This window comes from Ursus arctos, unplaced genomic scaffold, assembly GCF_023065955.2.
Source record: "Ursus arctos isolate Adak ecotype North America unplaced genomic scaffold, UrsArc2.0 scaffold_34, whole genome shotgun sequence".
Lineage (NCBI taxonomy): Eukaryota > Metazoa > Chordata > Mammalia > Carnivora > Ursidae > Ursus > Ursus arctos.
In genome coordinates, this window is record NW_026623030.1 from 31,255,000 (window position 1) to 31,282,281 (window position 27,282).

At 40.4% G+C, this 27,282-nt stretch overlaps 1 protein-coding gene across 6 annotated transcripts in view; it reads left to right on the forward strand.

Moving 5' to 3' along the window:
* Positions 1 to 27,068, forward strand: part of ZNF268 (zinc finger protein 268) — a 38,866-nt gene extending 11,798 nt beyond the window's left edge. For all 6 annotated transcript variants that reach the window (XM_026514586.4, XM_026514585.4, XM_044389768.3 and 3 more), the window contains 4 exons: positions 6,149 to 6,349; positions 18,494 to 18,620; positions 18,887 to 18,982; positions 23,609 to 27,068. In XM_026514586.4, the coding sequence (XP_026370371.1) occupies positions 6,149 to 6,349; positions 18,494 to 18,620; positions 18,887 to 18,982; positions 23,609 to 26,046 (2,862 nt within the window). In that variant the 3' untranslated portion in view covers positions 26,047 to 27,068. The remainder of the gene's footprint in view (positions 1 to 6,148; positions 6,350 to 18,493; positions 18,621 to 18,886; positions 18,983 to 23,608) is intronic.
* Positions 27,069 to 27,282: the final 214 nt, after the last annotated feature.

Sequence of the window (27,282 nt, forward strand, 5' to 3'; positions counted from 1 at the left end):
GTTTCATTGTGGCATAATTGATGTACCATAAAATTCACTCTTAAAATGTACGACTCAGTGGTCTTTAGTATTTAGAGTTGTACACATATCATCACTGATTCTAGAGCATTATCACTCCACTGAGAAACTGTCCCTATCTGCAGTCCCTGCTATTCCCTTTCCCCTTTTTCTTGGCAACCATTAATCTACTTTGTGTTTTTATGGATTTAGGTTATACCTAAATAGAGTTCTACCGTATGTGGTCTTTTATCTCTGGCGTCTTTTGGCGTGATATTTTGAAGGGTTGCTCTGCGTCGGTTTCTGCCTGTCAGTAGTGATGCTAGCGACTAGGAAGGCCTGGGGCACTCACCGGGGCCCGCGTGGTGAGCATCCAGACACTTCCCTGACGGCGGTCAGAGTTGTGGCTGGACTGGTGTTTGAGGTTCTTCCTAGGGTTGCAAGACACACTTAGGCAACAACCATCAGGGAACGTTGGAAAAACAAGGTCCATAACTCACAAGTCCCGGAGGCTACGTAGTCAGCCGCACAGCAGGGTCATGGGGACGGAAAGTGTGCACTCAGCCCTGGGGTTCTGCCTGTATTGGGGTTGAGGGTGGAGTGCCTTGTGTTTTGCAGGTTCGCTGTTTATTGGTGAATTTAAAATATAAGGGCGGGAATTAGAGCACAGAAAGGCAGAACCAGCGTCACTCAAGCGGGCAGTTATCTCGGTCACCCAGGGCTTTCCAAAAGGGGGGCTTCATTGGCAGGGGCAGCCTGGTTCTTTGCCTGTTCCTGGAGCTGGCAATGTGTTGGTCCAAGGTCAATGTCTTCAAAATGGATGCTTTGACAATGAAAAGCTTGCTGTCAGGCACTTAAATTACAGTCAAAAGAAGCTAATTGTTGGGCACTTCTACTACGAAAGTTCATCCACATGGCAGCATTTATCAGGACTTAGTTCCTTTATACGGTTGAAGAGCCTTTCATGGATAGACCACATTTTGTTTATCCGTTCATCCACTGATGGACGTTTAGGTTGTTTCCAGTGATGAAATACCCTTACGCACGGTTGTGTACAAGTGCTTAACTTACCGTTGCATCTTTTTTGTCATGCGCTAGGTATTGTGTTTCTATCTTATGAAGTTGTTTATTTTAATTCCAGTGTAGTTAACATGCAGTGCTGTGTTAGTTTCGGGTGTGCAGTGTAATGAGTCAACACTTGCACACATCACTCCGTGCTCCTTGTGATAAGTGTAGGCCTGATCCCCTGCCCCAAGTTCACTCCTCCCCTCTGCTAACCATGGGTTTGTTCTCTGTAGTTAAGAGTCGCTTTCTTGGCTTGTCTCTTTTTTTTCTTCCTTTGTTTGTTTTGTTTCTTAAATTCCACATATGTGAGAAATCATATGGTATTTGTCTTTCTCTGACTGGCTTATTTCACTTAGCGTAATACTCTCGACCTCTGTCCGTGTTTTTGCAAATGGCAAGATTTCATTCTTTTTAATGGCTCAGTAATATTCCTCTCTCTGTGTGTGTGTGTGTGTGTGTGTGTGTACGTGTACATACAACACATCTTTTTTTTTTAAGATTTTATTTATTTGAGAGAGAGAGAGTGAGAGAAAGCATGAGCAGAGGAGAGAGGCAGATGGAGAGGGAGAGGCAGACTTCCTCAGTGAGCATGGAGCCTGATGCGGGCTTGATCCCAGGACTCTGGGATCATGACCTGAGCTGAAGGCAGACGCTCAACCGACTGAGCCACCCAGGTGCCCATACACCACATCTTTATCCATTCATCAATCGATGGACACTTGGGCTGTTTCCATACTTTGACCATTGTAGATAATGCTGCTATAAACTTAGCGATGCATGTGTCCTTTCAAATTAGTGTTTTTGTATTCTTTGGGTAGATACCTAGTAGTGTAATTACTGGATCATAGGGTAATTCTATTTTTCAGTTTTTGAGACCCTCCACACTGTTTTCCAGAGCGGCTTCACCCGTTTGCACTCCCACCAACAGTGCACGAGGGCTCCCCTTTCTGCACATCCTCACCAACACCTGCTGTTTCTTGTCTTGATGATGTGAGCCGTTCTGACTGGTGAGAGGTGCTATGTCATTGTGGTTTTCATCTGCGTTTCCCTGATGCTGAGTGATGTTGAGCATCTTTTCATGTGTCTGTTCGCCATCCGGATGTCGTCTTTGGAGAAATGTCTGTTCATGTCTTCTGCCGTCCCCCCCCCCACCCCCTGTTTTGTTTTTTGGATTATTTGGTTTTTGGGTGTCGAGTTTTATCAGTTCTTTATATATTTTGGGTACTGACCCTTTACTGGCTATGTCATTTGCAAATATCTTGTCCCATTCCATAGGTTGTCTTTTAGTTTTGGTGATTGTTTCCTTCACTGTGCAGAAGCTTTTTATTTTGATAAAGTCCCAGTATTTTATTTTTGCTTTTGTTTTCCTTGCTTCGAGAGACATATTAGAAAAAAGTTGCTATGGCTGATGTTAGAGAAATTACTGCCTGTGTTCTCTTCTAGGATTTTTATGGTTTCAGGTCTCACATTTAGGTCTTTCATCCATTTTGAGTTTATTTTTGGTATGGTGTAAGGAAGTGGTCTAGTTTCATTCTTTTGCATGTTGCTGTCCAGTTTTCCCAACACCATTTATTGAAGAGTGCCTTTTTCCCCATTGCATATTCTTGCCTCTTTTGTTGGAGATTAATTGACCGTATAATCTTGGGTTTGCTTTTGGGCTTTCTATCCTTTTCTGTTGATCTCTGTGTCTGTTTTTTGTGCCAGTGCCACACATGGTGATTACTACAGCTTTGGAGTAGAACTCGAAATCTGGAATTGTGATACTTGCAGCTTTGTTTTTCTTTTTTAAGACTGTTTGGCTATTTGGAGTCTTTTGTGGTTCCGTACAAATTGTAGGATTATTTGTTCTAGGTCTGTGAAAAATGCTGTTGGTATGTTGATTGAGATTGCATTAGGTCTGTAGAGGGTTTTGGGTGGTACGGACATGTCAGCAGTATTTGCTCTTCCAGTCCATGAGCGTGGGATACGTTTTCAATTGTGTCATCTTCATTTCATCAGTGTTGTATGGTTTACAGAGTACAAGTTTTTCACCTCCTTTGTTAAGTTTATTCCTAGGTATTTTTTTATTATTTTTGGTGCAATTGTAAATGCTTCGTTTTCTTAATTTCTCTTTCTGCTGCTTTATTATTAGTGTGTAGAAATGCAACGGATTTCTGTACATTGATTTTGTCTGCTGCAACCTTGCTGAATTCATTTATCTGTTCTAGCAGTTTCTTGGTAGCTTCTTTAGAGTTTTCTGTATATTGTATCATGTCATCTGCAAATAGTGAAAGTTTTACTTTTTCCTTACCAATCTGGATGCCTTTTATCCCTTTTTCTTGCCTGTCTGCTGTGGGTAGGACTTTGGTGCTGTGTTGAATAAAAGAGGTGAGGGCGGGCACCCTTGTTCCTGATCTTAGGGGAAAGCTCTCAGTTTTTCCCCATTGAGGATGATGTTAGCTGTGGGTTTTTCAGGTATGGCTTTATTATGTTGAGGTATGTTCCCTCTAAGCCTACTTTGTGGATGGTTTTTTTATCATGAATGTATGTTTTACTCTATGGAATACTTTGTCTGCATCTGTGGAAATGATCATATGGTTTTTATTCTTTCTGTTGTTAGTGTGATCTATCATGCTGATTGAGGATTGATTTGTGAATATTGAACCACCCTTGCAACCCTGGAATAAATCCCACTTAATCATAGTGAATGATTTTTTTAAGGTATTGTTGGATTTGGTTTGCTGATATTTTGGTGAGGATTTTTGCATCTGTGTTCATCGGAGATACTGGCCTGTAGTTCCTGTTATTTGTAGTGTCTTTATTTGGTTTTGGGATCAGGGTAATGCAGGCCTCATAGAATGAATTTGGAAGTTTTCCTTCTTCATTTTTTGGAATAGTTTGAGAAGAGTAGATATTAACTCTTCTTTAAATGTTGGTTGAACTGACCTGTGAAGCTGTCTGGTCCTGGACTTTTGTTTGTTGGGAGTCTTTTGATACTGATTCACTGTCATCACTGGTAATCAGTCTGTTCAAATTCTCTGTTTCTTCCTGATTCAGTTTTGGGAGGTTATATGTCTCTAGGAATTTATCCATTTCTTCTAGGTTGTCCAATTTGTTGACGTATAATCTTTCATAATATTCTCTTATAATCCTTTGTGTTTCTGTGGTATTGGTTATTTCTCCTTTCTTCTCTAATTTTGTTTATTTGAGTCCTCTCTCTCTGTCTCTCTTGATGAGTCTAGCTCAAAGTTTATCAATTTTGTTGATCTTTTCAAAGGACCAGCTCCTGGACTCATTGATCTGTTCTACTGTTTGTTTGTTTTAGTCTCTAGTTCATTTGTTTCAGTTCTAATCTTTATTAATTCTTTCCTTCTACTGGTTTTGGGTTTTGCTTGTTGTTTTTCTAGTTCTTTTAGGTGTATGGTTGGTTGTTTGAGACTTTTCTTGTTTCTTGAAGTGGCCTGTATTGCTATGATCGTCCCAGAGATTTTGGACTGTTGTGTTTTCATTTTCATTTTTCTCCATGTATTTTCTTGATTTTCTCTCTTGTTTCTTGGGTGACATATTCATTGTTTGGTAGTATGTTATTTAACCTCCATGTTTTTGTGTTTTTTCCAGATCTTTTTCTTGTGGTTGATTTTTCATAGCATTGTGGTCAGAAAAGATGCATGGAACGACTTCAGTCTTTTTGAATTGGTTGAAATTTGTTTTGTGGCCTAATATGTGTTCTATTCTGGAGAATGTTCCATGTGTATTTGAAAAGAATGTGTATTCTGCTGTTTTATGATGGAATGCTCTGATATATCTGTTAAATCCAGATATCTCGGTTCTTAATAGTAGTAATATAACTGTCCTCTCCTATGGTGTACATAAAATGGTTTTAAAATTGTAATTTGTTTTCACTAACGAGGATACTGAATGAAGTTCAGTATGTCTTTGTAGCTCATTTTATCCAAAGATCGGTTAGAAAAATTATTCTCTTGTAGTTTTGTTTCCACTTTGTTAAATGTATATATTTGCTGACATTTATTTGCAACTTTAGGGATTGCCCTTCCTCTTTTTGATCATGTAAGATATTTATACATGATTCAAACGTAGAAACTGACTTGCTTCCATCCCTTCTGCCCTGTTCTTTCCCTCCTGCAGAAGTCACCATTTATACTGTTCCTAGTTCATCATCTCAGTGATTCTTTTGGAGATGGAAGCAAACTCACAGCTAAGTGCTAAGCCTTGTCAGGAAGCCCTTGTTTCTGCCTCTAGCCCTGTGCTTCCTAGAGTTCAACATGCCTTGTCTCCTAATGTATTTCTCTCACTGGAATAAGATCTGAATGATTCCCTCTTACTGTCTAGTAGCCTTTCTCCCTTCTCTGTCCTTTCCCTCTAGTTGTCTGGATCTCTCCTCTCTTCTCCCCTCCTCTTCCCTTTTCTCTTTTTCTCTCCCCTCCCCTCCCCTCTCCTGTCTCTTTCTCTCTATCTCTCTCTCATTCCTCTCACTACCTTAATCTTCTGTGCTGAGCGATTTGGGCATTATTTTTAGCACTTTTCCATCAGAGCAAAGATCTTTGTGTCTGGAAAGGACTGTTTGCGAGTTATTTTCTGATTCTCTGTTCTTAGGTGGCCACAGTGCTGTCAGGTCACTTAGTGACTTTGGGATTGTTCTCCCGTTGGGGGCACACATTATTGGTGACTTTGGGGATCTGCAGTGTGTGACCCATCAGAATCTTCCCTCATTGCTCACTCTTCTCTCCTGTGATCTGTCCCCTGCTCTGGGGTCACCTCTGCATATATCTTGATGTTTGTAAGGAGACCGTGTCACCTAGACTGTGTTGGTTTGGTGTAGATATCTGTGGGCTTTTTCTTGTACCATTGTGATTGGTGTGGTTTGCATTCATTGCGAGTTCTTGGAAGATTAAAAACTGCACTGCTACCTGATGCCACCCTACTCCCAATGTTCTCACCGCAGCAAAAAGTAAGACTCCGTGAAACTGAGTAAGTGAATTGTTGATGGACATCCAAATAGCGAGGGAAGAAAATCTAACTCAGTCTGGCTCATTTTAAATCTAGTGGAATTCTGGTCATTAAAGCAAATTTGCTCTTGTGTCCACAGGTTCCACCTCTCCAGGAACAAGAGAGTTCATGCAGCAGAGCCAGAGAGCCGCAAGGTCAGGAATCCATCCTGGGTCAAGGGACCCCTGACCACAGGCCTCTCCCCGGAGGACCCTGGCAAGGACACAAGAATCACAGGACAGAGCGGGTTCTAGAGTGGCTGTTTATTTCCCAGGAGCAGCCCAAAATGACCCAGTCTCGGGTGAGTTGTTTGCTTGTTTATTCCTGCTGCTTTTCTTCAGTACTTCTCTTTCTCTCTCTCTCTCTCTTTTGGTGGGGAGAGGGATGAGGATCCTTAGGTCAAAGGGTTAAGTTAATCACTTTTCAGTTCATAGTCTGTTTATCATTACTGGTCTGTATTAGGTCCCTATCTATCTTTATTTACATATTTTCTGATTTCCCTGTAGTCAATTTCAATATCCTTCCCCACCCCCCGAAAATTACTTTGTTCTTTATGGATTTCTTTTGTTTTTATGTGTTCACAAAATATGTATTGTTATTGCTGTGTATGTATTTTTAATTTATGTTAATGGTGTGGCACATGTATCTTTTTTATTTTTTTTAAGATTTTCTTTATTTATTTGTCAGAGAGAGAGAGAGAGAGAGAGAGAACACAAGCTGGGGGAGCAGGAGAGGGAAAAGCAGGCTCCCCACTGAGCAGGGAGCCTAGTCTGGGGCTCGATCCCAGGACCCTGGGATCATGACCTGAGCCAAAGGCAGACGCTTAACCAATTGAGCCCCCCAGGTGTGGCACATGTATCTTGCTATATTGTTTATATTTTTCAGTAAGCACTTGTTTCATTAAATACCCGTGCTCTTAAATTTATCAGCTCATGCCAGGAGAGCAGTGTTTGAGTGTTCCGGTTGCTTCACATTCTTGGCCAACAATTTCTGTTGTTAGTCTTTTGAATTTGAGTCATTCAAATGGTGGTATGGTGATGTCACTTTATGGGTTTAATTTGCATTTCCTGCTAGCTAAAGAGGATGAGAACCGGGGAGGTTGTGGAATACAGGTGAGGTTCAGAGGGGGTGGAGTCCGGAGCCAAAAACCAAGAAGGAATTCTTGAGGCGTCTTTGGTGCAAAATTGGTGCTTTATTAAAGCACAGGGACAGGACCCGTGGGCAGAAAGAGCTGCTGCCCCGGGGTTGTGAGGGGGGCTGATTATATACCATGGGGTTGGGGGAGGTGAGGAAAAGGGGAGGTTGAGAAAGCACTTTCATATGTTAAAGAAGACTCACAGGATACTGGATATCTGGTTATGGTCAAGCCAAGGCTGTCCTCCCTCTAATGAGGCACCAATGTGAAGACCGTTGGGAGTCTCCCGGAGGAATGATCACGTGTTCTTGTCAGTGGGCTGCAGGTTTAAAAGAAATTCCATTTTATTTACATTTCCTTCTGCCTCAGTCTCCCTCAATTTTATGGAGGGGATGGTAATGTTAGGGCTCCAGGAAACTGAATTATGTGTCTCTGGAAGTTAGGCTATTGATAAGAAAGCTTCTTCCTTATAGATTACTAGGACATGTGTAAACTGAGGGAGACTCAGGTCTTGCAGGACTGTCATCTCTGTCAGTTAGCCATTTGTTTTTCTTTTCCTTAGCTTTTGGGCAGCCAGGGGTGCCTGAGGAACGTCACGTACATCCCATGGGGGGGGGGGCGTTGCAGGGCGTCAGTTTCTGCTTTGTCCTCAGCTTGCCTTCTGTTCCCTCATCAAGTACCTTTTGTCATGTTTATTTGATATTTTGTTTCCTTTGGTTTTTCTGTGTTTTTCTTATTGGTTTAAATGAATTTTTTTATGTTCTGGAAGCTTGTTAGAATGCAGAATATCATGTCCCACCTTAATCCTGTTACAATCAACTCTTCGTTTTAACAAGATTCAGTGATTCATACACATGAAAGTTTAAAACTAACTTGATACCAAATCCATATTCAGATTTTATTTGGGGTCCTTCTTCTACTTCCAATACTGTGTTACAAAAATTTTCAAACAGAGGGCAAAGTTGAAAGGATTTTAGCGAACATTTGTGTACCCATCACCCAGATTTTACCATTAACGTTTTACTATACTTGCTTTATCACATTATCCGTCTTTGTCTCTCTCTATGCATCCATTAACCCACCCTATTTTTGGTGTATTTCTTAATACATTTCAAATGTCATCATGCCTTCTCTAAATATTTCAGTATGAAGAGCGTTAACTAATTTTTTTTGCTTCCCTTTTCATTCTGTTAATGCTGTCTTTTGAACAGATATTTCTAATTTAACTTTATCTAATTCATAAATTTTTTTTATTGCATGTGCTTTTTGTGTCCAATTTAAGTACTTTTTTCTTACCTGAAGCTCATGAAGACATTTTTCTTTGTTATTATTTATCTTTCACATTTAGATTTATAATATATCTAGAATGAATTTTTATGTTTGGTGTGGGTAAGAGCCAAGATTTATTTTTTTCACAGAGCTGTCCAGTTGTCCCGGTCCCAGGGAAGTGCTTGATTTCTACCTCTGGCTCTGCAGTGCCCCGTTTGTCGTGGGTCAGGTGCCCATAAGTGTGGTTTGGTTTTCCTAACTCTTCATTCTGTTCCGTTGCTGTCATGAGCATACGATGAAGGTGTCAGCTTTATTCAGGTATAAAACACGCTTAACATAATTGTGAAGCAGGTTGAGCATTTCAGACTCAATGACGTTTCATTTAACGTGGCTTCAGACACATCACACAGAGCAAAGCATAGTACAAAGTCGCACAACAAACAGGATACAGCAAGGGGTAAGAAGCGAACAAACCAAATGCAGGTCCGTCTGTGAGTGCATGGTTGAGATGAGGACCCAGTCCGGTCCCGGTCACTTTTATTTATTTATTTATTTTTAAGTAATTTTTTATTATGTTATGTTAGTCACCATACAGTATATCCTTAGTTTTTGATGTAGTGTTCCATGATTCATTATTTGCGTGTAACACCCAGGGCTCCATGCAATACGTGCCCTCCTTACTACCCATCACCGGCCTATCCCAATCCCCCATGTCCCTCCCCTCTGAAGCCCTCAGTTTGTTTCCCAGAGTCCATAGTCTCTCATGGTTCATTCCCCCTTCTGTTTACCCCGACTTCATTCTTCCCTTCCTTCTCATACCGATCTTCCTTTTTCTTATGTTCCATAAATGAGTGAAACCATATGATAATTCTCTTTCTCTGCTTGACTTATTTCACTTAGCATAGTTTCCTCCAGTCCTGTCCATGTTGCTGCAAATGTTGAGAAATCGTTCTTTCTGATGGCTGAGTAATATTCCATTGTATATATGGGCCACAACTTCTTAATCCAGTCATCTGTTGAAGGGCATCTCGGCTCCTTCCACGATTTAGCTATTGTGGACAATGCTGCTATGAACATTGGGGTGCATATGGCCCTTCTCTTCACCACATCTGTATCTTTGGGGTAAATACCCAGTAGTGCAATGGCTGGGTCATAGGGTAGCCCAATTTTTAACTTTTTAAGGGACTTCCACATTGTTTTCCAGAGTGGTTGTACCAACTTGCATTCCCAACAACAATGTAAGAGGGATCCCCTTTCTCCGCATCCTCTCCAACATTTGTTGTTTCCTGCCTTGTTCATTTTTGCCTCTCTAACTGGTGTAAGGTGGTGTCTCAGTGTGGTTTTGATTTGAATTTCCCTGATGGCTAATGATTTTGAACATTTTTTCGTGTGTCTGTTAGCCATTTGTCTGTCTTCATTGGAAAAGTGTCTGTTCATATCTTCTGCCCATTTTATGATTTGATTATTTGTTTCTCATGTATTGAGTTTGAGAAGTTCTTTGTAGATCTTGGATACCAGTCTTTTATCTGTAGTGTCATTTGCAAATATCTTCTCCCATTCCGTGGGCTGCCTCTTAGTTTTTTGACTGTTTCCTTGGCTGTGCAGAAGCTTTTTATCTTGATGAGGTCCCACAAGTTCATTTTATCTTTTGTTTCTCTTGCCTTTGGAGATGTGTCATGTATTTTTCCTCTTTTCTGATTTTATTTGAGTCCTTTCTCTCTCTCTCTTTCACTTTTAATTTCTGTTTCATTTATTTCTGCTCTTATCTGTATTATTTTCTTCCTTCTACTGGTTTTGGATTTTGCTTGTTCTTCTTTTTCTACTTTTGTCCTGTGTAAGGTTTGGTTGTTTATTTGAGATTTCTCTTGCTTCTTGAGGGGGCTTCTTAGAACAGTGTTGGTACATCCCAAAGATTTTGGACCATTGTGTTTTCATTCTTCTCCAAGTATTTTTTGATTTTCTCTTTGATTTTTTGGATGACACATTCATTACATACTAGTATGTTATTTAACCTCCATGTATTTCTGTTTTTTCCAGATTTTTTTTTAATGGTTGATTTTTAGTTTTTTCATAGCATTGTGGTCAGAAAGGGTGCTTCATAGGGACTCCTGGGTGGCTCAGTCGGGTGAGCATCTGACTCTTGATTTTGGCTCAAGTCATGATCTCAGGGTTGTGAGATTGAGCCCCACATCAGGCTCTGTGTGCTGGGTGTGGAGCCTATTTAAGATTCTCTCTCTCCCTCTGCCCCTCCCTGCTCACGAACTTTCTTGTGTTATGTCTCTCTCAAAAAAATAAATAAAATGAATAAAAAAAAAGGAAAAAAAGGAAAGATGCATGGTATGACTTTGATCTTTTTGATTTTGTTGAGATTTGTTTTGTGGCCTAATATGTGATCTATTCTGGAGAATGTTCCATGTGTATTTGAAAAGACTGTGTGTTCTGCTGTTTTATGATGGAATGTTCTGAATACGTCTGTTAGATCCATGTGGTCCAGTGTGTCACTCAAAGCCGTTGTTTCCTTGTTGATTTTTCTGTTGGATAATCTACTGATAGAAGTAGTATTATTGTATTACTATTGATGACTTCCTCTGTGCTTGTCATTAGCTGCTTTATGTATTTGGGTGCTGCTCTGCTGTGTGCATAAATATTTACAATTGTTATATCTTCTTGTTGAGTTGTTCCCTTTATGGTTATATACTGTCCTTCTTTTTCTCTTATTACAGTCTTTGTTTTAAAATCTATTTTGTCTGATATAAGTATTGCTACCCTGGCCTTTTCATATCCATTTGCCTGAGAAATGATTTTCCATCCCTTTACTTTCAATCTGCAGGTGTCTTTATTTATTTATTTTTAATAATAATATTTTTTATTATATTATGTTAGTCACCATACAGTACATCTCTGGTTTCTGATGTAAAGTTCGATGATTCATTAGTTGCATATAACACCCAGTGCACCATGCAATATGTGCCCTCCTTACTACCCATCACCAGCCTATCCCATTCCCCCGCCCCCCCTCCCCTCTGAAGCCCTCAGTTTGTTTCTCAGAGTCCATAGTCTCTCATGCTTCATTCCCCCTTCTGATTACCCCCCTTTCTTCTTCCCTTTCTTCTCCTACTGATCTTCCTAGTTCTTATGTTCCATAGATGAGAAAAACCATATGATAATTGTCTTTCTCTGCTTGACTTATTTCACTTAGCATTATCTCCTCCAGTGCCGTCCATGTTGCAGCAAATGTTGAGAAATCGTTCTTTCTGATGGCTGAGTAATATTCCATTGTATATATGGACCACATCTTCTTAATCCAGTCATCTGTTGAAGGGCATCTCGGCTCCTTCCACGATTTAGCTATTGTGGACAATGCTGCTATGAACATTGGGGAGCATATGGCCCTTCTCCTCACTACGTCTGTATCTTTGGGGTAAATACCCAGTACTGCAATGGCTGGGTCGTAGGGTAGCTCAGTTTTTAACTTTTTAAGGGACCTCCACACTGTTTTCCAGAGTGGCTGTACCAACTTGCATTCCCACCAACAATGTAAGAGGGATCCCCTTTCTCCACATCCTCTCCAACATTTGTTGTTTCCTGCCTTGTCCATTTTTGCCATTCTAACTGGCGTAAGGTGGTGTCTCAGTGTGGTTTTGATTTGAATTTCCCTGATGGCTAATGATTTTGAACATTTTTTCATTTGTATGTCTTGATTGGAAAAGTGTGTTCATATCTTCTGCCCATTGTATGATTTGTTTATTTGTTTCTCATGTATTGAGTTTGAGAAGTTCTTTGTAGATCTTGGATACCAGCCTTTTATCTGTAGTGTCGTTTGCAAATATCTTCTCCCATTCCATGGGCTGCCTCTGTTTTTTGACTGTTTCCTTGGCTGTGCAGAAGCTTTTTATCTTGATGAAGTCCCGCAAGTTCATTTTTTCTTTTGTTTCTCTTGCCTTTGGAGATGTGTCATGAAAAAGGTTGCTGTGGCCGATGTCATAGAGGTTGCTGCCTGTGTTCTCCTCTAGGATTTTGATGGATTCCTGTCTCACATCGAGGTCTTTCATCCATTTGGAGTTTATCTTTGTGTATGGTGTGAGAGAGTGGTCCAGTTTCATTCTTTTTCATGTAGCTGTCCAATTTTCCCAGCACCATTTATTGAAGAGACTGTCTTTTTTCCACTGGATGTTTTCTCCTGCTTTGTCAAAGATTCGTTGCCCAAAGAGCCGAGGGTCCATTTCTGGGTTCTCTATTCTGTTCCATTGGTCTGTGTGTCTGTTTTTGTGCCAGTACCATGCTGTCTTTGTGCTCACAGCTTTGTAGTACAGCTTGAAATCTGACAACGTGATGCCCCCAGCTTTGTTTTTCCTTTTCAACAATTCCTTGGCGATTCAGGGCCTTTTCTGGTTCCACACAAATTAAGGGCTGTTTGTTCCAGTTCTTTGAAAAATGTCATTGGTATTTTGATCGGGATGGCATTGAAAGTGTAGATTGCTCTGGGTAGCATAGACATTTTAACTATGTTAATTCTTCCAATCCATGAGCATGGAGTATTTTTCCATCTTTTTGTGTCTTCTTCAATGTCTTTCAAGAGTGATTTGTAGTTTCTAGAATATAGATCCTTTACGTCTCTGGGTAAGTTAATTCCAAGATAATGTATGATTTTTGGTGCTATTGTAAATGGAATGGATTCCCTATTTTCTCTTTCTTCAGTCTCATTGTTTATGTATAGAAATGCAACTGATTTCTGAGCATTGATTTTGTAATCTGCCATATTACTGAATTGCTCTGTAACTTCTAGTAGTATGGGGGTGGATTCTTTTGGGTTTTCCATATAGAGTATCATGTCATCAATCTGCAGGTGTCTTTAGGTCAAAAATGAGTCTCCTATAGGCAGCATATAGATGGGTCTTGCTTTTTTATCCGTTCCATCACCCTATATCTTTTGACGCAAACATTTAGTCTGTTTATATTGAAAGTAATTATTGATAGGTTTGTACTTATCATTTTGTTACTTGTTTTATGGCTGTTTTGTAGTTCTTTTCTGTTCCTTTCCTCTCTTGCTCTCTTCTCTCATGCTTTATTCGTTTTCTTTAGTGATATACTTGGGTTCCTTTCTCTTTATTTATTTATTTTTTTGTATTAGTGGTTTTTGATTTGTGGTTACCATTAGGTTTCAGTATAACATCTTGTGCATATGGCAGTCTGTATTAAGTTGATGGTCGCTTAAGTTTGAACCCATTCTTCCCTCCCTGCTGCCCCTGTCCACACATTTTAGATATATGATGTCATAGTTCACATCCTTGTAGTTCGTGAGCCTCTTGACTGATTTTTTTTTTTTTAAGATTTTATTTATTTATTGGACAGAGAAAGACACAGCAAGAGAGGGAACACCAGCAGGGGGAGTGGGAGAGGGAAAAGCAGGCTTCCCGCTGAGCAGGGAGCCCGATGCGGGGCTTTATCCCAGGACCCTGGGATCATGACCTGAGCCGAAGGCAAACGCTTAACGACTGAGCCACCCAGGCACCCCATCACTTGACTGATTTTTACAGAGATACTTATTTTTACTGCTTTTGTGCTTCCTCCTTTCCAAAGTGTCCCCTTTAATATTTCTTGTAGGGTTGGTTTAGTGGTCATGAATTCCTTTAACTTTTGTTTGGAAAACTCTTTATCTTTCCTTCTCTGAATGATAGCCTTGCTGGATAGAGTATTCTTGGCTGCAGGTTTTTTTCTTTCAACATTTTGAATATATCATGGCACTCTCTTCTGGTCTGCAAAGTTTCTGCTGAAAAATAAACTCATAGTCTTATGGGTTTCCCTTGTATGTAACTGCTTTCTTTTCTCTTGCTGCTTTAAAATTCTTTCTTTATCACTACTTTTTTTGCCATTTTAAGTACTACGTGTCTTGGTGTGGAGCTCCTTGGGTTGATTTTGTTGGGGCTTTCTGTGCCTCCTGGGTCTGGATTTCTGTTCCTTTCTCCAGATTCAGGAAGTTTTCAGCTATTATTTCTTCAAATAAATTTTCTGCCCTTTTCTCTCTGTTCTCCTTCTAGGGTCCCTATAATGCAAATGTTACTACTATTGATGGTGTTCCTGAATTCCCTAAGTCTTTTTTCTTTTTTCATTAATCTTTTTTCTCTCTTCTGTTCAGCTTGATTGATTTCCACTACTCTGTCCTCCAGATCACTGATCTTTTCTTTTGCTTCCTCTAGTGTACTGTTTATTCCATCTAGTAAATTTTCCCCTCAACACTGCTTTTGTTGCATCCTATGAATTTTGGTATGTTGTGTTTTGTTTTCATTCATCTCTGAGTATTTACTAATTTATCTTTTGACTTCTTTTTTGATCCATTGGTTAAGATGTGTTGTTTAATTTCCCCAAATTTGTGAATTTTCAAATTTTTTCCTCTGTTATTGATTTCTAACTTTATACTGTGTGGTCAGAGAAAATACTTTGTATGAAATTTATCTTTTTTTAGAGAGAGAGTGAACGCATATGAGTGGTGGGGGAGGGGCAGAGGGAGAGGGAGAGAGAATCTTAAGCAGGCTCTGTGCCCAGCACAGACCCAACACAGAGCTCAATCTCACAACCCTGAGATCATGACCTAAACCAAAATCAAGAGTCGGATGCTTAACTGACTGAGCTACGTAGGAGCCCTGATCTTTATTTTTTAAAATCTATTGGGACTTAATTTGTGGGGTAACACATAGTCTATCTTGTACAATGTCCCCTGTGCACTTGAAAAGTATATGTATGCTCTTGTTGGGTAGAATATATTGCATATGTCTGTTAGATCTAGTTGCTTTGTTTAAGTATTTTGTTTTCTTGTCTTCTGTCTAGTTCTATCCATTATTGACAGTGAGATATTGACATTTCCAATTATCATTATAAAACTTTATCCCTTCAATTATGTCTTTTTTGCTTCATATAATTTGATGATCTGTTATTACATGTATAACTTTATAATATATTGTTATATCTTCTTGTGGTATTGAACCTTTAATAATATATAATGTTCCTTTTAGTCTCTTATAACCTTTTTTTTTTCTTAAAGATTTTATTTATTTATTTGAGAGAGTGAGGGCGTGAGAGAGAGAACACGAGTGGGGTGAGGGGAAGAGGGAGAAGCAGACTCCCCACTGAGCAGGGGTCCTGATGCAGGGCTCGATCCTGGGACTCCGGGATCATGATCTGACCTGAAGGCCAATGCTTAACAAGCTGAGCCACCCAGGCACCCCCTCTTATAACCTTTTTTCATTTGAAGTCTGTTGTGTCAGATACTGGTATTACCCTCCCTGCTGTCTTTTGGTTACTATTTGCATGGAATATCTTTATCCATTCTTTTGCTTTCAGTCTTTGTTTTTATCTTTGGATCTAAATTGAGCCTCTTTCATACAGCTTATAGTTGGGTCATGGTTTTTAAGACATTCTGCCAATCTCTGTATTTGATTGGAGAGTTTAATCAATTTACACTTAAAGTAATTACTGATAAAGAAATACTTACTTCTTTCATTCTATCTGGTTTCCATATATATTTTATAGCTTTTTTGTCCCTCAATCCCTACATTACTGTCTTCTTTTGTGTTTAATTTTTTTTTTGTTTAAATATCTAAATTTCTTTCTCATTTACTTTTGTATAAATTATATAGCCATTTTCTTTGTGGTTATCATAGGGATTATGTTTAACTTCTTAAAGTTATAGTATTCTTATTTGAAATTATACCAGCTTAATATTGTTACTATACAAAAGATTCTGCTCCTCTACAGCTCTGTCCCCACTTTTTGGTTATTGATGTCACAAAATCACATCTTTGTACATTTCGTGCCCCTAAACACAAACTAATAATAAGTTTTCTGTTAAAGATTTTACTTATTTATGAGAGAAAGAGAGTACAAGCCAGGTGGAGGGACAGAGGGAGAAGCAGACTCCCCGCTGAGCAGGGAGCTGATGCAGGGCTCGATCCCAGGACCATGGGATCATGACCTGAGCCGAAGGCAGATGCCTAATGGACTGAGCCACCCAGGCACCCCGAAACTAATAACTGTTTTAAATGCATGAGTCTCTTATAATTATGTAGAAGACAAAATGCAGAGTTTGAAACCAAAGTTAAAGTAATATGACCTTTTATCATTGTCCATATATCTACCTTTATTAAGATCTTTATTTCTTCATACAGCTTTGAATTATTTGACAGTGTCCTTTTATTTAAGCTGCAAGACTCCCTTGAGCATTTCTTTCAGGCAAGTCTAGTGGTAATAAACTCCCATTTGTTTTTCTGGGAATGTCTTAATCCCCCCCCCCCAACTTTTTGAAGGACAGTTTTGACAGATGCAGGAGTTTTGGTTGACAATTTTGTTTCTTTTTGAGTATATGGGTCCATTGCTTTCAGGCCTCCAAAGATTCTGATGAGAAGTGTGCTTAATATCTTACTGAGGATTCCTTGTGTGCGACAAATTGTTTCTCTTGGATGCTTTCAAGATTCTTTCTTTGTCTTTGTGGAAAATTTGATTATAATAGGTCTTGGTGTGGATTTCTTTGAGTTCATCTTTGTTGGATTCTGTTGAGCTTCTTGGATGTTTATTTTCACATCTTTCATGAAATTTGTGTTGTTATTACTATTTCTATGTTAGCCATTCTAGTAAGTGTGTAATGGTGTGTTATTAATTTGCAATTCTTTAATGATACATGATGTTGAGAATCTTTCATATGCTTATTTGCCATCTGTGTATCTTCTTATTCAGATCATTTGCTCAACAAATTGGGCACTACTTAGAGCTTTTGTGCTTTCATTCCACTTAAGTTTTAACATGTCTTCTCTCACAGTGGCTGCTCCCTCAGTACCCTTTTACAGATTCAACCTGACACTTCCAAGTAGTATGGCTAGCTTCCTTTTTGCCCCTGTTGTACTCTCTCTGTTTATTCATCTTATCTTCTTTAGTCTCCAATTGCATTTGCATGTTTTATTTAAACTTTGCTTTCTTCTGCAATGCTAAATGGTTCTCTCGGGCAGGAGTGTCTCTCATCCTTATTTATATCACCTGCACTTTTTGAATACCTGTCACCTGGAGGTAAGGAAGTATTGCAGAAGTAAGATGAACAACCATTGCTGTTCGCCTGTAGCTGTCCTGCCTTTAGCACTGAAGGTCCCATGTCTAGGGAAATCCCTTAGTCCTGGGTACACTGGGACAGTTGGTTACCCTGCGCTGATGGTTCCTAGGATAGTTTAAACAATGAAAGATGTATCTATAATGAGTAGCATTGCTGCTTCCGTCTTTGTGCCCTTGTTGTACTCTGTATGTTCTTTTGTCTTAGCTTCTTTGACTGCCAGTTGCATTTGCAGATGTTTAACTTTGCTTTCCTGTGCAGCAGTGAACACTTCTTGTGGACAGAATTGTGTTTCATTCAAGTTTTTTTTTTAAGATTTTATTTATTTGAGAGAGAGAGAGTGAGAAAGAGAGTGCACACGCGCACGAGTGGGGGGAGGGGCAGAGGGAGAAGCAGACTTTGGCTGAGCAGGAAGCCCGATGCGGGACTCGATCCTAGGACCCTGGGATCATGACCTGAGCTGAAGGCAGATGGTTAAACGACTAAGCCACCCAGGCACCCCTCATTCAAGCTTTTTTTTTTTTTTTATGGATTTATTTTATTTATTAGAGAGAGAGAAAGCATGAGCAGGGGGAGGGGCAGAGGGAGAGGGAGAGAGAATCCTCAAGCAGACTCCCCACTGAGCGTGGAGCCCAGCATGGGGCTTGATCCCAGAACTCCCGAGATCATGACCTGAGCTGAAATCAAGAGATGGACACTTACCTGACTGAACCACCCAGATGTCCCTTCATTCAAGTTTATATCACCTGCACCTCACTGAATATCTGGCACCTGGTATTCTCACATGTTGAGTGAAAGGCTGGCTGACTTACTGTACACGGATGGAGTGTTTTCAGTAAAGTTTTGCTTCTCTCACAAAGTAGAATGTAAACAGTGGACATCTAGGCAGCTTGTTGTTTCCCAGAAGCTCAGTAAAGAATTTGAGACTGACTAAGAGTATGTTCTTTCAGGGACCATTGTCGTTTGTGGACGTGTGTGTGGACTTCACTTGGGAGGAGTGGCGGCTGCTGGAGCCCGCGCAGAAGCACCTGTACAGGAGCGTGATGCTGGAGAACTACAGCCACCTGGTGTCCCTGGGTAGGAGCCCCTCCCCGACAGGAGTGCGTGGTCTCCAGGCTTCCCCCCCTTGGTTGCTGAAAGCTGGCTGGCTTTTGTAAAGTTCCTAGTGATTTTGGACTTATATTTAAGGGCCAGATTTTCTTAATCTCCCTGTGGCATCAGAATGTGCTGGTCTCCGCTTTGCCATGGGGTCGCGGGGCTGCGGGCAGCTTCATCGCGCTGTCTCTACGCCGACCTTCCCCCTTCTTCAGGGCTCGAGGTGGTTTATGATTTTCCGTTCTCAGGGTATCAAGACAGCAAACCCGACATCATCTTCAGGTTGGAACAAGGAGAAGAGCTGTGGATGATGCAGGCCCAGATCCCACGCCAAGCCCCTCCAGGTGAGCGATGAGCATAGTTAGATCTTCTCCTCCGTATTCAGACTGATGTGAATTCTGGTGTGACATACACCTCGTGTTTGTACCTTTTGTCTCATTCATAACCATTCTGTCTTAGTTCATCTCTTTCTGTCTGGTATTCTCCTTTTCCTGCGTACTTTCCCAGGAGAGTAGACTCATTCTGTTACACAGTTAAACAGGATTTTTCTCTGTGTCTCTCTTGATGTGACTTTCATTCTTCCTTCTACTTTCTTTTTTTTTTTTAATTATATTTTTAAATCTCTTACATTTATAGTCAACAACCATAGTCCCAACCTCCTTCCTTCTCCTTGAAATGTACCAGAAGTCATCACTGTCCCTTCTAAGCTCATTCCCATACCCCTGGATATTAGTCATCCTCTCTTGAGCCCTTCCCTTCCCCTCCCCCTTCCTCATGGGACACACCATGGAACTCACTCACACACTACATGACAGAGTGCTTATTCTTTTTTTTTTTTTTTTTTAAGATTTTATTTATTTATTCAACAGAGACAGAGACAGCCAGCGAGAGAGGGAACACAAGCAGGGGGAGTGGGAGAGGAAGAAGCAGGCTCATAGCGGAGGAGCCTGATGTGGGGCTCGATCCCACAACGCCAGGATCACGCCCTGAGCCGAAGGCAGACGCTCAACCGCTGTACCACCCAGGCGCCCCCAGAGTGCTTATTCTTTTCATGCTTTACTGGCTTCTCTTGTTCTTCCCTCTGAATCCAAAAGGAGTTTTCATAATCACTACTTTTCTTATATATTGTAACCTTGAAACACATCCATTCTGAAGATTTAAGCTGATTTTCTCTTTTGGTAGTTGACAGCCCGTCCCTCTTTCATCTGCCTTTGCTACCAAGTTCAGTTGTCCGTCAGCATCTTCCCTGCATGTGCCACGCCTTTGTCTTATCTTCAGAAACTGGAATTGTTTGTCGCATTGCTCCATAGCTACATCGTGCTTTCTTTTCACCTTTCTGATTGATTATTCATTCTGCTCTGCTTCTAGGTCTTTCTCTTGGCACTGGAGAGTCAGCGTAAATCTCCCTTATATGCAGTTTCCTTCACTAGTGTTGCTGAAATCTGTTAATATTCTGGCTCCCTAAAAAGAAGTCTTTTAAGGCCTCCATATTCCCAGTTTCCACCCAAAACAAGGCCAATATCTCATTTCTTGATCATTCTGTTTGTTAACCAATTGTACACATCTTATTCCTTTTGTTCAACTTGATGTCAGATAAGTTTCCCTAACGTGCCAGGCATGGCAGAATGAATCCAGTTAGTCTTTGTATCATTAGGATCATTTCAGCTGTAATTTCTGATTAACCCTAAATCAACCTATTGAACAGAAGTTATTTAATTACCACACATCACAAAAAGTCCTGAAGTGGGGCAGCTGTAGAGTTGACTAAGTGATTGATTCAGTAAATCACCAAAGGTCCATCTCTACCCTGCCAGTCTACGTCCGTCAGCATTTCCTCAGGTTCACTGCCCTTGTGGCCATCAGATGGCTATTACAGTCCCAGCTGACACCTGCAGATACACTAGTGGCCAGTAGAACTAGAAAAGCTGCTTTTCCCACATGGCTCTTTCTATCAGGTGGTAAAGCCTGTTCCAGTAAGGAACTCAGCAAACTTATCTTGCCTGGTGGGCTAGGTGTTTATCACATACCCCTGTCTGAATAAAACTCTGGCCAGGGAAGTGGGCCCACCACTGTTGGCTCAGATGAATGATGCTTCACCTTCTGGGGGTGGGGGTAGAGGTAGCAATGGAGATGGGTCCCCATTTCCCTGAGTGAAGCACATGGCCTTAAGGGTGGGTTTGGGGAATAAATCAGGTTTCTGCAGTCAGGAAAAGGGAGGAAGGATTGTTGGGTAGGCAGCGCTGTCTGCCTTCATCCACCTCTTTGGCTGGGCAGCTTCTAGTCCTACTCTTCTAATCCATCCATCTTCAGAAATATTCCACCACCCCTGTTCTCCTTGCACTGTATTGATGGAAGTCTTGGATCCTTGTTCCCAGTGGTAGTTCTTTACGGTCTGGTAAGCTACAGTTACTCACTACAACCAACCAGGCAAGTACAGAGTGTAGAGACGTGTGCAGCATCAGTATGACAGGAGTCCCCATTCTGGGAGAGCAGCCACAGTGAATGCCACATAGAGGTCTGCCCTGCAGTGCGCTGACACCCTGGTTGGGCAGGCTGTGCCAGGTCTCCCTGCTGTGGCAGTGGCCTAGTGAGCCCTTGGTTCTGCTCTCTGAGCATAATTCCCTTTTCCATTGTCTTCTGTGGCTGCACTTATGGTGGTTGTTCAGGAGAGTGCTATTCTGTAGCCTCAGAATCTGAATTCTGTCGCTGCATGTGGAATTTCCAGGGATTACTTTTGAACCACAATCAGTAATCGTCTTCAGTCACGTTTAAATTACATTTAAGCTTAGGAAATTCTGCCTTCTATTCATTGGCTTTGGTATTGTTTCCTGATTTCTGGAATGTTTTGAAATTTCCCTTGAGATACCAACCATAATATCCTTTTTTGCCATTATTTTTGCAAAGAGAATGCTCAACAGAAAATGTTTTAGGTTTCCTGGGAAATCAAATGGAGGAAGTCAGAGCTGTGGCTAACTAGAGGAAGTAAGGACGGGTTATGGTTCCAGCTACAGAAGGGTTACGGGGTAGAGTATTAGGACAGGTTTAGTGTCCATGAACTCTGAAAGTCTACAGGGATAAGACTATTGGCCAAACACATGAGCAAATCTGATTCCCAGGCAAAGATTAATTACTCTCTGGATGGAAACATTTCTGAGTTTAGAACCATGGAATAGCCAGTGACACTCCCTCCCAAGCCATCACAATAGTCAAAAGTTCCCAGAGTTCATTTCTCAGTGCATCCAGGAGGAGGTAACTCCTTCACTTGAGAATTGGTGCTTGGGAAAATACAATTTGGAGTCTCTTTACAAAATGAAGAGGGATCAGATTTGAGAGGTAGGAAAACCTGGAATGAAGTATTAAGGTCCTCTGATCTGCCATCTCCAACCCTGACTTGCTGCCATGTTCTCTTGAGGCTCTTTCCTGTTTGTCACCTTGGTCAGTGTATTACTTGAGGACATCTAGATCGGGTCTACCCATTCTCTCCTGGTCAACCTCCAAATACTTGTCATTGTGCCTGAAGACGGAGTCCTGTGTCTTGTTCCCCTCTCTGCTTTCTATTTTTGGCTTTTGGGTTTTGTTGTCAGCAGCATTCTGTTCGCCCTGCCCCATCTCAGTGTTCTATTCCCCCCAGGTAAAACCACTTTCATCCCTTTTAGCTCTTTTTTATGGCATTTGCTTCCATGTTTCTAAATAACCAGCTTATTCTACTGCACCCTGATTTTCCCCCAGTGATGATTATTCAATATATCAGTGTGATGATTTAATTCTCTTTCACCGCACCTTCTTCCATACTCCCCATGATATACACACTGTCTCTTCTTATACCCCAGTCATTCTACTAAAAGTTATTTCATTTGGGTTTGATCAGTCTTCAGTTTTTACATCTTTATGTAATTTCTATTCACAGGTAAATCATGCAAATATGCAATGGCTAATTTTTGTTCATACATCATTTTTTCCTTTTGAGTTGTTTTATTTGCCTGCCTAGTTTTCTCTGTTCTTATCATTAGTGTATTTATCATTAACCCCAGACTTTTCTTCACGTGTCTAAATATTCCTGTGCTACATTCAGCCATATTAGTGATTCTGTCTGTCTCTTCCTGATGATGTCACTCCCTTGTCCTTTGACGTGCTCCAGTGTGACCCTAGTTAACCACATACCCTGGCTGTACTACAGTGTTTTATCTTGGAGTCTCCTTTCAGATTTTGTTTTCCATATTTATTCTGTGTCATCTTTTTTCTTGGTTTGTTTTGTTGGAACACCTCTTTGAGTAGCTTCCTGTGAAAGAGTGCATGTAACCTAAAATTTGAGACCTGTGCCTCTGAAAATGTTTATACTTTACTCCTGAATGCTCTGTGTTTTGTCCTCTAATGGTGCTAATGTCATTAAAATCAGATGCCATTCTCACTTTGATCCTTTATACAAAACAGTTTTTTTGGCTTCTCTGGAAACTTTACTACCTTCTTCTTGTCCTCCGTGTTGTGAAACATCACACTGATTTTTCTTGTGCGTTTGTTTTCATGTATTTTAGTATGCAGTAGAACTGCATTCCCAAGAGGACTGTAAACTGATTTGCAATGTTTTCTGAGTTTCTCCTGAATTCAGCAGTGTTTGGCACATAATAGGTATTCACCAATCATTTGCTGAAAGAATGTAATACTGAGATCCCTTCCAACTGCTTTATATTTTTCTTATTTTTACTTTTGTCTATTTTGCTTTCTTTACCCCTTATGCAACATTTTAAAACCTAAGACCATCTCCATTCATTGTCGATTTTCTTTGCCTATCTTCATTTTTAGTTTTGTTTGTTCTCCCCGGCCAGGAGTTTCAGTACATCTATATTTGAGATTTCAGGTCTGATACATGAAACTAAAAGTATACTCTCTCTTGACATGACATTTTTAAGGTAATTTTATGCTGTGCCAGATTTATGTCATTATTTTTAACATATAACTATTTTCATTGCTAGAAGAAGTCTGGGAAATTGATGATCATATGAAATGGCATCAGGAAAATCAAGGCAAGCTGGAAAGTATGGCAAAAGGCTATGAATGTACTACATTTGGAAAACTATGTCTTCTAAGTACAAATTATGTTTCTTCAGGACAAAATCTTCATAAATACATCACACGTGGAATGAGTTTTAAATATAATATAGATTTCAATAGTAATTATGCTGGAAAGAATCCTAATGAGTTTCATGCGTATGAGGAATCATTCTACCATTCTAAACATGAGCAGACTGTTATTGGAATAAAATATGGTGAAAGTAATGAATCTGGAAAAACTGTCAACAAGAAGTCACAACTCATATGCCAACAAATGTATATAGGAGGAAAGCCTTTTGAATGCAGTTTTTGTGGAAAGACCTTCAGCAGCAAGTCATACCTTGCAGTGCATCAACGAACTCACATAGAAGAGAAACCCTACAAATGTAAGGGATGTGGGAAAGACTTCAGCAGCAAGTCCTACCTCACTGTCCATCAGAGAACTCACACAGGAGAGAAACTCCATGAATGCAGTGAATGTGGGAAATCCTTCAGTTTCAATTCTCAACTTGTTATACATCAGAGAATCCACACAGGTGAGAGTCCCTATGAATGCTGCGAGTGTGGAAGAGTGTTCAGTAGGAAAGACCAGCTCGTTTCACACCAGAGAACTCATTCAGGACAGAAACCGTATGGTTGTAATGAATGTGGTAAGGCTTTTGGTTTGAAGTCACAACTCATTATACATCAAAGAATTCATACAGGGGAGAAACCCTTTGAATGTACTGAATGTCAGAAAGCTTTTAATACAAAGTCAAACCTTATGGTACATCAGAGAACCCATACAGGGGAGAAGCCGTATGGTTGTAGTGAATGCGGAAAAGCCTTTACTTTCAAGTCACAGCTCATTGTACATCAGGGCGTTCACACAGGAGTAAAGCCGTATGGGTGCATTCAGTGTGGGAAAGCCTTCAGTTTGAAGTCACAGCTCATTGTGCATCAGAGAAGTCACACAGGAATGAAACCTTATGTATGCACTGAATGTGGCAAAGCCTTCAGGAGCAAGTCCTACCTCATTATACATATGAGAACTCACACAGGAGAGAGACTCCATGAATGCAGTGACTGTGGGAAAGCCTTCAGTTTCAATTCTCAACTCATTATACATCAGAGAATCCACACAGGAGAGAGTCCATATGAATGCCATGAATGTGGGAAAGCCTTCAGTCGGAAATACCAGCTCATTTCACACCAGAGAACCCATGCTGGGGAGAAGCCCTATGAGTGCACTGACTGTGGGAAAACTTTTGGTTTGAAGTCACAGCTCATCATACATCAGAGAACTCATACAGGAGAGAAACCCTTTGAATGCAGTGACTGTAGCAAAGCCTTTAATACAAAGTCAAACCTTATTGTACATCAGAGAACTCATACAGGGGAGAAACCGTATGGTTGTAGTGAATGCGGAAAAGCCTTTACTTTCAAGTCGCAGCTCATTGTACATCAGGGAGCACACACTGGGGTAAAACCCTATGGATGTAATCAATGTGGAAAAGCCTTTAGTTTGAAGTCACAGCTCATTGTACATCAGAGAAGTCACACTGGAGTGAAACCCTACGGATGCAGTGAATGTGGAAAAGCCTTCAGGAGCAAGTCCTACCTCATTATACACATGAGAACTCATACAGGAGAGAAACCACATGAATGCAATGAATGTGGGAAATCCTTCAGTTTCAATTCACAACTCATTGTACATCAGAGAATTCACACAGGAGAAAATCCCTATGAATGTAGCGAATGTGGAAAAGCTTTTAATAGGAAAGATCAGCTCATTTCTCATCAGCGAACTCACGCAGGGGAAAAACCTTATGGATGCAGTGACTGTGGGAAAGCCTTTAGTAGCAAGTCCTATCTCATTATCCACATGAGAACTCATTCAGGAGAGAAACCATATGAATGTAACAAATGTGGGAAGGCCTTCATTTGGAAGTCACTACTCATTGTACATGAGCGAACTCATGCAGGGGAAAGCCCTTATAAATGTGGTCAATGTGAGAGATCCTTCAGTGGAAAATTACGGCTCATTGTACATCAGAGAATGCACACAAGAGAGAAACCCTATGAATGCAGTGAATGTGAGAAAGCTTTCATTAGGAAATCTCAGCTCATTGTACATCAGAGAACTCATTCAGGGGAGAAACCCTATGGATGCAGTGAATGTGGAAAAACCTTCTCTCAGAAATCAATCCTCAGTGCACATCAGAGGACTCACACAGGAGAGAAGCCCTGCAAATGCACTGAATGTGGGAAAGCCTTTTGTTGGAAGTCACAGCTCATTATGCATCAGAGAACTCATGGAGATGAAAAACATATTGATGAATTAAATGTAAGAAACTTTCTTCCAAAAGTCAATTCATAGGAAATGCTAGCAAATTCATATAGAAGAGAAACCCTATAAATGAAATCATCTCGTTGTACACCAGAAAACTAACACTGAATAGAAACCTGTGAATGCACAGCATGTGTGGGGGTGCCCACAGAAAGATGCTTTTTACACACACACAGAAACCCAGTAAAAGCACACAGGAATGTGATGAATTCAGTGAACCCTGTGAAAGTTTTCAGCAGCAAGTCATACCCTTTTCAAAGTTTGTACAGGTGAGGAACCATATCAATGAAGTGAATGTTGGAGAGTTATTTTTTACTGTCATAAAATTTGCGAAGAGGAATTTTCATAAATCAAGTGAATATAGAACACACTCCTTTGAAATTCACACTAAACGATAGGATTTTTTTAACGGTAGGATTTTTTTTAACAGGATTTTAATGGGAGAAAATGGAAGCCAATGAATGGTAGAATTACTAAAATTACACATACTTTAGATATCAGAAGCTCATACCTCGGAGAAACTATACTATAAATTAGGGAAATTCTTGACTAGGAAAGACAGACTTCTATTAAAAATTAATAATGTATAAATGAAGATTTATGAATGTCAGATGGGGTAATAAACCTTCAGTAGAAAGATTCCCCTCACTGTTATTTTGATTAATTTGGAAAATAATTTCCTTTACAAAATATTGTGAGGGAAATTGTGTTCCATATGTTCCAAATAGTTAGGAAAGGATTGGAGAAAACATTCAGCTATAAATGATAGGCATGTCTGAAGTGGAATGTAAAGATTTTTTTTATTGTGTAAATAAATGCAGTCCGGGCAGCCAGAGGTACTTTGTAAGCCCGCAGGGTATTTAGATGTCATCGTCCTTTGTACTGTACGAGCTTCGTGTAGTTTGGCATTTTACCTGTGAGTGTCACATATGAGAAGTAAGTTAGATACGTGCCATCTCCAGGGACGTGTACTTTGCATAGCAACATGGTTTTTAACAAATACAACTTGTTACTAGAATAATATGATTCATTAAAAATACATTTCAATACTACACACCTTTTGTACTATTTCGATCCCTTTGTAAGTGGGCCTGGCAACTACGTCTCTAGTTATTTACCTCAGTATAGTGTAGAGTTCATGGGCTTGTGTAGCTGGAATGTGTCCTGCCTTCACCAGTTAGAACACCTTCATCTTCTTTAAGGTAGTTTCTCAGTGGGGGAGGTCATGATGGGATCGTCAGTCATGGTGCCCTGCCAAGGGGTCGG